Below are 12,407 nucleotides of genomic sequence, written 5' to 3'. Positions count from 1 at the left end.
TACTTTCTTGATGTGGCAGGACATGTGAGTTAACCAGGATACAAGCAAGTCTGAAGTGATTATTTAACGTATTCYTAAAAGACATGCACTCATTTCCAAACAACAGCAGAGCTCCAGGATCTACAACGGGCTCACATTAGTTTTCCAGACAGAGTTTAAGTTGCTGGCTTTAACCTATAAAAGCTCCGACGACTTGGGGTTTTGTTATCTAGTGCACATTCCCCAGTGCCCACTGGAAACTGTGCTGGCCAAGAACTTGCTCCATGAGAATCAGGACCCAGCTGCCTTTTGGTGCCCTCAGGTGTTATTGCTCCAGGCAGATTACATATCTATCTATATATATATATGTATATATATATATTAACCTTTTTCTTTTTTTAAATCTGTGGCAGCAGATGAACTGAGGGGTATAAAACAATTAGAGGTGTATTTTGACATAGTTCTTTATAAGAAAAAATAAAATGTTGATGAAAAATGTTTGCTAAAGTATTTTTTCTCTGTTAATAAAACTAGAAAAATTAAAAGACTTATTCCCTCTGCTTTAGTTCACTATTCTTCCTTCCCAGTTCTCTCTTGGCAACAAAGAAAAAAGGACAAAGCAAGGGGAGAAATAAAAATTGGAAAAAAATACAGCAGGATTACAAAAAGTGAATTTTCAAGGCAAGCACATTCTAAATTGCTACAATTGGAGAGAAGCTAGGAGGAGGGAATTACGTACACTGAAAAGAATTCCTTTTCATAACCTATACAATAAGAATTACATTGTAAGAAACATTTTTCACACTAATTGCTTAAAAGGGGGTGGAAAGTGCATGAAATTTTAACAGTAGCTGTTAAAATACACAGCTTCTATTTTTTAGTATCACAAACTTCAAGTATATGATTTATTAAATCAGTATTTTAACAAACCACCCATATCCTTTTCTGTAGGCATGAGAAATACTCACTTATGCAGATCACTAATTTTCAATAATCCTAACTGAAACTCTGGCTGTATGGAGCAGCTGTTTCTTTCTACCAATATCAGAAAATGCAGAATGCTGAAGAGGAAACAAAAGTTAAACCAAAGCATTTAAAAACCACAGTACTGTTACAGATTTTATTTCATTTTTATCAGTACTACATGCTTGCTTCCACAAAAAAAAGACATTCCTTTTTTTTTTTTTTTTTTTAATAAACCCCCCCCCCAAAAATCAAAAAACAAAAATCTATGTTAAATGTTGACCTAAAGCTTACGGTGTCTTGGAGATCTGGCTCAGGAGTGAACTGCATGAATTTTTATTTAAACAGACAAGCACTTTAGTCTGAAAATAAGACAAATACAAGTGAACAGGAAAATTAAATTACAAATTCAGTTCATACAAATATCTCTTATTCTATGCACTAAATCCTGTGAATTAGCTCAGATCTTTTAAAAATTATTAAAATACTTATGAAACATTATTTACAAATTATATAAATAAATCCTAGGTCACTTTTAAATTAACCAACAAAAAAGTCACCTTTTTGTACTGTGTGTACTAAAAATGTTCTTGTTTATTGATCATAACCCAGTTTGCAGTATAAAACATTTGTTCACTTACATTAAAATGGGTTCAAATAGAAGGAAGGTGTTGGCTTCAAAAGGAAACAAAACAATATTATAAATGCATAAAATCAATGAGGCTTCTTAATGTTCTTTTTTGCACAGTTGGCAGTCATTTTTAGAAGCCCCTTCTACAGTATTTGTCTTGCGAACAGGTCATCTCAAAGTAGCAGAGACAAAGTTTCAGCAAAGGAAAATATTCAGTACATTGCTCACACTTCACACAGACCTTTTACCAGGAGGGGAAGGACAGAGAACGGAATGTCAGTGGCCAGCACAAGCCTTTACAACATTTAACTTAAAGGCAGCATTTATAGAACTAATCACAGACTATACACATCCTGCACTGAACAGCAATYAAAAGGACTGAAAAATATACATTTAGGAAAACAAGAGACTGATGATTTTCCATTACCTTTGATAAAATTAATGCTTTTCTCCTTGTCTTCTGTTTTAAAACCAGCATCAACACCACCAACAACTACAACTACCTTTTCCTTTAACATAATATATGCCAGATAACTACTGTACGTGATAAATGTACAATAAAAGGAGAGAAACCACTGAATTTCCTATGCAGACACATGAAAATATAAAGCCATACAGATTCCAAAGTGCCATGAATACCAAATTCAAGTGATGATGTTTATAGCATGTACAAAAGAAACTAAATGGGACTTGCTCTATGGATTGCCGAGCCCTTCAGCTGTATCTTCAGTTTCCCCTTTGGCTGCTTTGGTGAGAATTTCCATCCATTTCATCTGCAGTTCTTCATTTTCTGCACTGAAATATAGAGTCTGCTGGGACTGGCAAAGCTTAAAAACATGTTTCACTTCAAACTTCTCACCAGAACCTGGTAAACTGACTTCATATCCAGGCAAAGGAATCGGACGTGGGCTCCGTCCATCCTAAAAGAAGAAATAGCAAATGTAAAAATCCAGCAAATCACATTTGAACGGCAGGAGTGAGGGGACACTGATACCATCATGGGCTGATACCCCTGCCCACGTGGCAAACAAAATGGGAATTCAGCAGCTACGGTATAACAGTTCACAAGTCTCAGTGCCTTCTTGTGCCTTCTCGCTTCCGTGACAAGGGTCGGCACGACTGATAGCACAGACCAGCCCGGCGACCTCYGCGGCGTGCACKCGTGCGTGCACACACACRCAGGCACACACTTAAATAAGCACCTGAACGCACTTACAGAGGAAGCCTACGTTCTGCTCCAAGKTCAGTGATGCAGCTTAGAAAACAGGTAACAGACATACTGACTGTTTAACATACATAAAACAAGAAAATAAAATGATTTATCAGCGCTTTATTCCTCTTCCCTTTAGCAGTAAGGATCTAGATCCAGCAATAGCATGGCTGGGGATTTTTACGTAACTTCACAAAACTTGCATATTGTCTTTTGGTAACTTCTAAGAAACTTTCCAACAGGTACTGGCAATCAGATCCAGCTGTAGCAGTTGGATCAGCTGAAGAACAGTTGAACRTAGTCCCCTTGAACTCCATGGGATATCTGTAAGTTTGGTTAAAAGACGACAAATAAGTAGAGCTGGGCACTGAGAGCCACAAAGACAAGTACAAGGGAAGAGACTTTGAAATAAAAGAGAATTTCAGATTGGAATCAGTGAATTTTCTCAGAAGATCTTGGGTTATTTATGAACCCTTTCGGGGCTGTCAAGAAAAGTCAAAGCTCATGTTTATAGACATCCTTTAAAGGACAGATTAACTCACAGATCTAAGGAGTGCTACAGCTCTCTAACATTCACATCTTGAGCGTGAACCAACTCCGCTACGAAGCTGTAAGGCAAGGAGCACTTTGGCAGGACAAGGTGTCAGGATCAAGTAGGCAAAGAGCTAGCAACTTGTTTCAACTGAGGCCAGCTGCAAGTCCCAAAGTATTTTCCAATAGTGGGTGCCTAAACCTGAAGGCCAAGCCACACAGATGTCAAGCAGCTGGAAGGAGCTGTTGCCTTGTGTAGCAGCTACTTGAGTAGCAGCCTACTCAAGTTCAATGCCTCTGCCTAAAGTTAACACATCTGGGAAAAAGARAAAGGCATTCTTTTGCCATCTCATACTGAATGCAGATGACATAGTAGATCTGGAAGGGAACCGCAGCTCTGAGAACAACGAGAATTAAAAATATACTCTTCTAACATTTAGGTGGAAGAAATTCAAGTCTCATAACCACTTAAATCAGTATGAACACATGCACTTACCCAAGAGTCAAAAAGCACACAATCAAAAATGTCTCTACACATTTTACTGAATTAATACAGACTTTTGTATTTATTAATCTACTATTTGTTATTATTATGCAAAAAACCCAAATGCCCATCTGCTTGAAGACAGAGCATTGGTCAAGGAGATTTATAGCAATTTTGCATCAAAAACTAAGTAACCTGGTTCCTATTTCAGGTACAAGTCACCGTGTTAAGAACAGCACATAAATTTCTGGATCCTGACACCGCAGTTGCATTCACACAAACCTAGAGGCCTGGCATACACAAAAGCTAAAACTGGCACACACAGAGTTGGACACGTCAGCACTGATGCAAGCAAATATGGGACTGTGGGGCACAAAATGCACAAGAAGAGGCCTTGCAAGCTCACCCACGTCTCTTTTGCTGATCTTGTCTTCATGTTTTAGAAAAATAAACACTAAGACTTATCACACGCAAAATTGGAGCTTGCCTGTGACAGTGAAAAATGATGCCATTTGTAGTCAAGAACTGCAGCATAGCAGCAAACTGATGTTTGACTTGTACCTGTTACACTTGCACAGTATGTGCAGACACACGCAAATTAAACAGATTGCCTTTGGTCTTTCTTCCTCCCTTTTCTTAATACGATCCATTTTTCAACTTTTATGCGCCTGCCTGATCCAAAAGGAAGGGATTTAAATTATGTCTGTAAAGCTGCRCTACTAAAATACTCAGCCACTAGTAACATCACACTCCTCATCAGAAATCTTCCCCCTGTGGGAACATGAGCATCTCAGGAAATCTTGTGCCACAAAATCCTTCTTCTTGCTTGGAATATCCCAACTCAGAGGCCCTTTCTACTCAGATAAACATGACAGTTGCAAAGWTTCGGTTTCAGTTTGAGGACAGATGAAATTGGTATGACTTAYGTACATAAATAAGCCGTGAATTTTATTCTCATGCATGAAGCCTCACATGAAACTTAAACTGTGAATATCCAGGGGATTAATTTCATCCTCTTAGAACAAGTAAAAAGCACAAGAACATTTWTCTTGCCCTTGCTGTTCTGAAGGCTGAGAGCCATATTTCCATTTCTACTTGAATCCCTTCTTCAGTGTGAGAAACAGGGTGCACAGGATGAAAGCTGTCAGGGCTTTCACTGTATCAAGAGCTCCAGTTTTAGTTTGGCTTATTACTCCTTCCCAAAAGGTAGCTATTTTTCTCTTTCTTTCTTTCTTTTTTTTTCTTTTTTTTTTTTTTTAATAATCCCCTAACACTTGCACACACAACACTTTTATGGTCACATTTCATTTTGTCTGTGTTTCAAGACCTTGAATGCCATCGTTGGCAATACGCTTCCCAAAAGGTACCTCTTTTTTTTAGGCACTGAAGCGCTTCCCCACCCCCACCCCCATTTTTTTTTTCTTTCTGAAAAGGTTAAAAAAACGTTTTGCAATGGATATACTGTTTGTTAAGCAACAGCAAGCCCTGTACTTGGATGCTCCATGAAAACAATTTGCTATCATGATTTCTAAYTAGGGTAACAATTTTGCTTTTTTAGGAGATTGCCTGCATTTCTCTCTGGTGGGCTGYGTGTCTTATTCAGCAACCAGGACAAATAATTTTGTAACATATAGTTCAAATGTTAGGTCACAGAATTAAGGCAATACAATTAACTGATGCTTTTTAATTTCTGTTACACTCTCAGCAGTCATGCTTCTCCAAGGCATGCTAGATGCAATGAGGTGGTTGTACAAACAGAAAACTATGCTTGGAAAACAACATTCAAAAAATGAGTGGGTTCCTGACACTCATCTGTGAGGATGGAACTTCTGATAGAGCTTTTCTCAAAAGTCTAGTGTATATTATGTAAATCAGAACTAATATGAAAGTCAGGTTAATATTAAGGATGGGAGCTGGATTGCGCCTTCATTTTTTTCTTCAACTGGATGCAAAYTGCAGAAAGTATATGAATGGCAATGGTAGGCCCTTGAAGTAGGGGCTCATTTTTACTGTTCATAGTCTCAGCCAGCAACCGTTGATTCCTGATAGCAAATCCAGGCTTGGTTATTGAATGTAAGACAGATTAACCTTGTCTTGTACGCTTTCTTGCTGCTTTATTGGGTGATTTATCTCACACTTGAAATAGCTGAAGAAACTAACCACTAAATTTAACTGTCATAAAATTGACAATCAGTGTCAAAGGCACCCTTTCCCTCTAAAATATAGGCTTCTACTAATAGTATCAACAGAGGCTCAAGATCAAATGTGGGAGTACACAGAAAGAAAATAGCATCTGAAGYACAGAAGTTCCTCCAGCTTTCAACCCTGGCTCTTGCATGGCTTGCAGGAGGGGGACTGGACAACCAGATACCACTCTGCTGCACACTGAATACAGCTAGTTTATGTCCCACGGTTATCACCAACACTATGCTAAGACAATCAGTTGAGCATGAAGACAATTTTCCATTCTATTGCTGCTTTCTCTTAACTTCTGGTTCCAGCCATATCTTGGATGATACATGTTGCTCTTGGGCRAGGAAGGCTGGAGAACCTACAGCTCTTCCCCTCGATTCCAGCCCTCTTTTCCCAAGCTCACCTGTGTGTTAGGATGAATGAAYGTATTCAATAAAACATAAGAGGCTGAAGAATACCTGAAGTGGTTTTATCTTCATATCTGCTGCAGTCAGCACACTGCTTGTTCCTGGCCCTGACAGAACTTAGGCCAAAGACATATTCTGGTTTGGTTTGCACCGGTCTTCTGCAGAGGCGCAGTTTTCATATTACTTGACAAGTGTGCAGTGAAGTTGTTCTCTCTGCTTYGCTTTTTAAAAGCTTTTTATTTTCCCCAGACAGTGACTTCACATAGATCTAAAGACTGGTTTTGTAGCATTAGTTTAGTGTTTTGTCTAAGGCAATTTGCTTTTTCAGCTTGTGATTTCAGTCATGTATCTTCCGTTGACTAGGAGGGAACTYGGGCAGCTCACTGCTCGTGGGATAATTTGGATGCTTACCAGGTGTGAGGTTTGAATTCTAGATGAAGCCAAGTCTGCCTGTGTCTGAAATGCCAAATTCAAGCTCTCAGCTTCTTGAGCACTATGCTTAAAACAGTCCAAGACATTTAAAACCAAAGGTGTTCTTTCTAATAATAAGCAAAACAAACACAATTCTAAGGATAATGTGTGTTTGTTGTGAGCTTTTGCTTTTGGGTAAACTTTACTTTGAATAGCTTTATAAAATCATGGAGAATATTCAAAAAGTAATTAAAATGAAGCAGTTATCATTTAGAGGAGATAAGGGTTATTGACAGCTGCTGTTCCCAGGTTGTTCACAGCTAYAGCCACACTAACTGATGCTAATCAAAATCAACCCCTCTGTACAAATGCAATTACACCAGCGCAGCGGTAAGCTGGATTCAGCCCATGTTCCTTCTTCCACTCCAACATCCATGAGATAAAACAAAGCCATAGACAAACATGCCAAAGGCCAAATATAAAACAGTATGTGGGGGATTTCATTTCAGCATTGTCATTCTACATTGCCAGCATTAAAGCAGCACRATTTGAACTTCTATCTTAGAGTTTATTTGACTTCCATCATACACAAATGCTAGTTAGCGTCGATGGTGCATTTTTAAAAGTAAATGCTTACCATGGTGCAATTATTTCAAGTAAAGATAAAAATCAGATAAGGCTATGACAAGAGCTTTGCTGCATACTTTCCAGGTTCAGCAGAACATCCACATTTCCAAAGATACCTCTATCCTCAACCCAGAACTATAATAATAATAATAATAATAAAAAGAAGAATAAAAAGGCTTGAACCAATATTTGCCATATTCATACCATTTTGCAGCTCTACACATTTTATAGGAAATTGCTTTCCTCAGTGACAGGGTAATAAAACTTATGAATACACCTGACTGAAATCTCTGGAAAACAAAATATAACTGAAGAAATTATCATTGTTTCATCCTTATTTGTTAAAAAAGAGAAAAGAAAAGCTGTAAGCTCAAATATTTGCTCACAACAGTATCAGCAGCAACCACAGATAAGAAGGAAATCTGAAACCTCTGAGGTGTTGTACTAAATTCATAGTACCACGTTCATTTTTGGTGTTGAAATCAAGCCAAATCCTTTGACCTATTTCTCAATCTGCCATATTTAAACTTACATTCCTTTTGCTGTGTGATAACCCTCATGAATGTCACTTTACCTGGCTACTTCCTTGCAGATACAAAACAAGAGGTTCAGTCTTGGGGATGGTCACCCACATTTTATACCAAGTCTTCCCTTTTTCAAGGAACTGGAGGTAGCTGCTGAAGAGACTGTTTTCAGCTGCTAATATGCTTTGCTTCTGAAAATAAAAAGAAAAAAGGATGCTGTTTCCATTCATAYAGAACACATAGAAATAAATATAAAACACACTGCATTTAAGTTGTCCAGAACCAAACAATACTAAAGGGCAAATACTGGGTAGTCCATAACTGAACAAAAGCATAAGCATCGTTACATACCATCAGGAAATGGTACACTTCCAYGTAACAGAGGCAGATGCTAAACTACTGTTCCCAGTGGACAGGATGTTAAATTCCRCTTCCACAGTGTAAATTGAGAATGGCAATTAAGATGACACAGCTAGTTTCTTGCTCAGCAAAGTGGCTGGGAGATGATTTTAAATTAGTGAAAAAGGTGTCTCACGACAAGCAGGCTGCCTCGGCAGGGGACGGCGCCGCTGCGAGGCTCTGCGGGATACAGCTCCAGCGCCAGCGGGACACGAGCCTGCAAGCAAGACGCGGCTCGTGCGCAGTACCTGCCACGCAGGCTCCCAGCCGCACGCTGCCCCCCTTCGTGAGCCGCTTCAATGCGCAGCTAGCAGGGGTCACTTGGCAGGTATTTTGGGAAAGGACAGCAAAGACAGTTAGTGTCTGTCTATGTCGGGSTCTTATTCTGTTTGTACTCGGTGGATTTGATTCACTCTCTCAAAARCAGCATAACAGCTTCTCTCTGTGCTTGCTTTAGATTACCATCACGAGGTGGACAGGGGAAATGTCTGGAATTTGGAATAAAAACAGAGCAGGCGAGACTGAAAAAGGGAAGAAGTATACAGTACTTGAGTTGCCGTCTTTCACTCTGAAATAGAGCACATGCTTAACAACTGATTTTTGCAGCACTGGTATCAACAGACATTCTTGAAGATGGGTGCAAAGACACATGGTGAGCCACATCTGAGAGCTCTGTGGCAAAAAATATTGAAAAAAATCACCTTCTGATAGAAATCAAAGAAAAAGAGAATTCCAGTTCATAYGAGATTTTACACAGAAGTCTCTTGAGGATTTCTGGCATCTAAGAGCATTCGTAAGCATCAAACTCCTCACCTACTATTACACTCATTAACAAAGTTTAATGTAAATAGGAGGGAAAGAAAAAGGCTGGCTCTCATCTTTTCTATGCAACTATTTCCTTGCATTTTACCTGATCCTTTGAAGATTTAGCACAAAGCTATAAGTCTAAGCATATGAATGAAAATGACTCTTTTCCTTAGGCTTATACAGCAGTAATCTGCTTTCTGAAGTGAAGCCATAGGTCACATTTCACTGGTTTGCTTTTTGGCTTTTCGGATTAGCAGAGCTCTCTGATGAGTAAGCGTAGGTTTTCGCCTTACTGGCAAACAGCTCTGCTGAAACAGTCCTAGAAAGTCCATAGTAAGATACCACAGACTACTGATGCMTATTAAGTGCTCTTCATCTGTAGGCATAGCTGTATGACGTGGCCGAGGTTTTTAATGGTATCAAGCTCTGGATCCAAAGCCTTCAYTGCGCCCTGCGGACACAGCAGGTCCGGGAAAGGCAACGTGCTCTTGCAGCTCTTCTACACCCGGTATTTCCGAGGTTCTGGACGGGCTGGAGCGCAGAGCTGACAAACCWCCTGAGCCACAGATCCCGTCCAGGCACACACAGTGCCAGGGTAGTTCCACCTGCATGATGACCATCAGGACATTTAGCACCCTGGAATGAAATAAGACATTGGCAGCACCCAAGATCACCTTATTTGGAGAAGCTTTTTTTTTTTTTTTTTGTTACAGGAGTTGTGGATACACACTGGCAGGTTTACATTTCTTGCTCAGTCACGGTCCTTTGCACACAGCTTGCTTCTGAAGAGGAGTATAGCAAGGTTGGAAGGCTATTTGAAGGCATATGAGAGGTGGTTCCCAGGAAGACATTTTCCAGGGTAAAACATTTATCAGTACAGGCTACAAATGTTGGTTGATCTTCCAGATAGTTCTCAATGCAGGGTGACATGTAGTAGCATATCAGAAGGATGATTTGCTATGAAGTAAGTCCTTACAAGGTGACTCTTTCAAGAACCTGATGCACCCCTCTGAAGATGTATCTCTGTGGATCCACTTTCAACTGAGTCAAGTGTCCTCTTTTAAGCCCACAGTGACTTCTGGTTGTATTTCACAGGTAAAATAAATAAAAATCTTTCCTTCAAGGTGGCCCGTAGAAACTGTGACATGTAACAGGTCTCTCAGCTTTGCCCATAGTCTAGAAAAAGCATTAGTAAGAACAGGTTCAGCTGTTGTGGGTGAGGATAAAATAGACAAGTTTGTCAATATATGTAGGTACTTTGAATGTTGGTCTTGTTCTTGCTAAAAAAAAATTAGGGTAAGTTGTGCTGCTGTTGTAATATAAAGACTGGTGACATCTGTGGTAATCATGGAGCAGTAGTTTATGCAGTATAATTTGCAAAAATCACATCCTGGAAAAAGCTGCATTGTAACAGGGTTGAGAATGTTTCAGTGCATCCTGACAGTCTTTCAAAAAGGATCGTGTGCTTTTGCATGATCAATGAAGAAAAAAATGTTCCAATAATATTTTGAGACGATGTGAAACACAGAGTGCAAGATTATCTCCAACTACTTCTACATGGAGGTAAAAAGGGGGAAAAAAAATCTTACTTTGCAAAGTTTTGCCAGCTACTAAGAGTAATTCAAAAATGGAAACACACAATAATGAAAAGAATCCAGAAGTTCTTTCTCATTTTTGTTACTTTGACAGTTGAAGTTTAGCCACAAAATCTGTGTGCATCCCTGTACATACAAGCACACTCACTCACAAACAGAATTCAGGCTGCACATCCATTCAATGCATGTTATAGGCCACAGAGTCAAACATCATAGTGGGGAAAAAATAACCGAAGTCTCAAAATAAGCCCTCAAACAACACCACCACAACCCTACAACCTCCTGACGGTAGCTAGCCCACCACAGGTTTCTTGGCTAAATACTGTACCTCTGTGGCTAGTCTTTTCTTTTGTTCTCCTCCTGCTTCGAAGCCAGGGCTGCAAGGAGTTCCTGATAGCTGCAGAAAACACTCTTTACACACCCTATTATGACGGCTGTTATCCGCAAGTGGTTTAAACTCGGAGCATTTTGCACAGATCACCTGCATCAGGAAGACAGTGCTTTACTTCTCAGTCATTATTAAAACACAATCCTTTTTTTAATACACTACACAAAGTGACTTGCAGAAGGGATGTTATTAAATAAAATCCAAAAAGCTAATGTGAGCATAAGACAGAGTAGTCAATATTATATTTGCTTTATTTACCTCTAGTTAAAATTAATGCTTTTGTGGTCCCATTCTGTGTACCAAGATACCTGCTAAAGAAAACGTATGCCTTTGGGGAAATATTTACAAGTAACATCATACACGTTTTCTTTTCTCTCCTTATACAGAAGCCTCTATGTGTCAAAGAAGACTTAGCTTTAAGAACTCAGATGTCCAAAATTGCTAACCATTTCAAGAACATAGACCCATACATTACACATGAGAAACTATTTGTCTGATGCCAGTTTAACAACTTTTGACTCTCTTCCTCATTTGCTAAGAGCACACAAAGCCGCATCCATCCCATGAAACTCGGGCTYGTGAAGAGCGACGGATCTGCAGCTGTGCAACCTGGTTTCACACTCCAGTTCTAACTCTACCACTTGCTGTGGCACAGCTGCACCAAGAGGAGAAACGGTCTCCTGGGGTACAGCAGATGGGCAGTCAGCAGCATTTATCATCTATTCCTAATTTACCGTATATTAATACACGACAAATGCCCTTTAGTTACAAGTGTATGCTATTGCATGCTTCACTGCAAGACATTAATTGGCATACAAAGGTAACTGCCTTAATTCAGTGTGTTGTATGAAAGTGCTAAGTGAAGCCAAGTCATACAAACAAAAGCAAGCTAGCATTTTTAGAAATATGATTGTCTTTCCTTGAGGCAAATTAACTTCTTTAATTTGAATGCTATTGTCACACCAGAAAACACTGCATAGCAAACAACTGTTTAACATTAAATTATTAATAATGTAATTCTTGCTATTTTTCTGTCTGTGGGGGAAAGTTTTTATTTCATTTCTTTAATAATACTGAGTTTTTCAGTAGAACATTTTAAATCTCCAGAAGTGTATTTCATGATTTTAGTAGTTACTAAAAACAAGCCAGGAAGATAGAAAATCCCAACTCTAGTTCAACAGTGTCAGCTCCATAGTAATTTTATTTCAAATGCTGAGACTCAGGTTTCTATAAATTCCCTAGCTATATACTTAGATCT

At 39.2% G+C, this 12,407-nt stretch overlaps 1 protein-coding gene across 1 annotated transcript in view; it reads right to left on the bottom strand.

Moving 5' to 3' along the window:
* Positions 1–1,085: 1,085 nt before the first annotated feature.
* FGD3 (FYVE, RhoGEF and PH domain containing 3) overlaps positions 1,086–12,407 on the bottom strand; it is a 106,976-nt gene continuing 95,654 nt past the window's right edge. The window contains exons 18-20 of the mRNA XM_085302549.1: positions 11,090–11,242; positions 8,011–8,151; positions 1,086–2,493 (exon numbers count right to left, since the gene is read on the bottom strand). Of these exons, the coding sequence (XP_085158675.1) occupies positions 2,269–2,493; positions 8,011–8,151; positions 11,090–11,242 (519 nt within the window). The 3' untranslated portion in view covers positions 1,086–2,268. The remainder of the gene's footprint in view (positions 2,494–8,010; positions 8,152–11,089; positions 11,243–12,407) is intronic.

Source organism: Rhea americana, unplaced genomic scaffold (genome assembly GCF_003343005.1).
Source record: "Rhea americana isolate MKP2758 unplaced genomic scaffold, rheAme1 scaffold_19, whole genome shotgun sequence".
Classification (NCBI taxonomy): Eukaryota; Metazoa; Chordata; class Aves; order Rheiformes; family Rheidae; genus Rhea; species Rhea americana.
The sequence above is the reverse complement of the archived record's forward strand: the minus strand, read 5'-3'. Positions and strand labels throughout refer to the sequence as shown.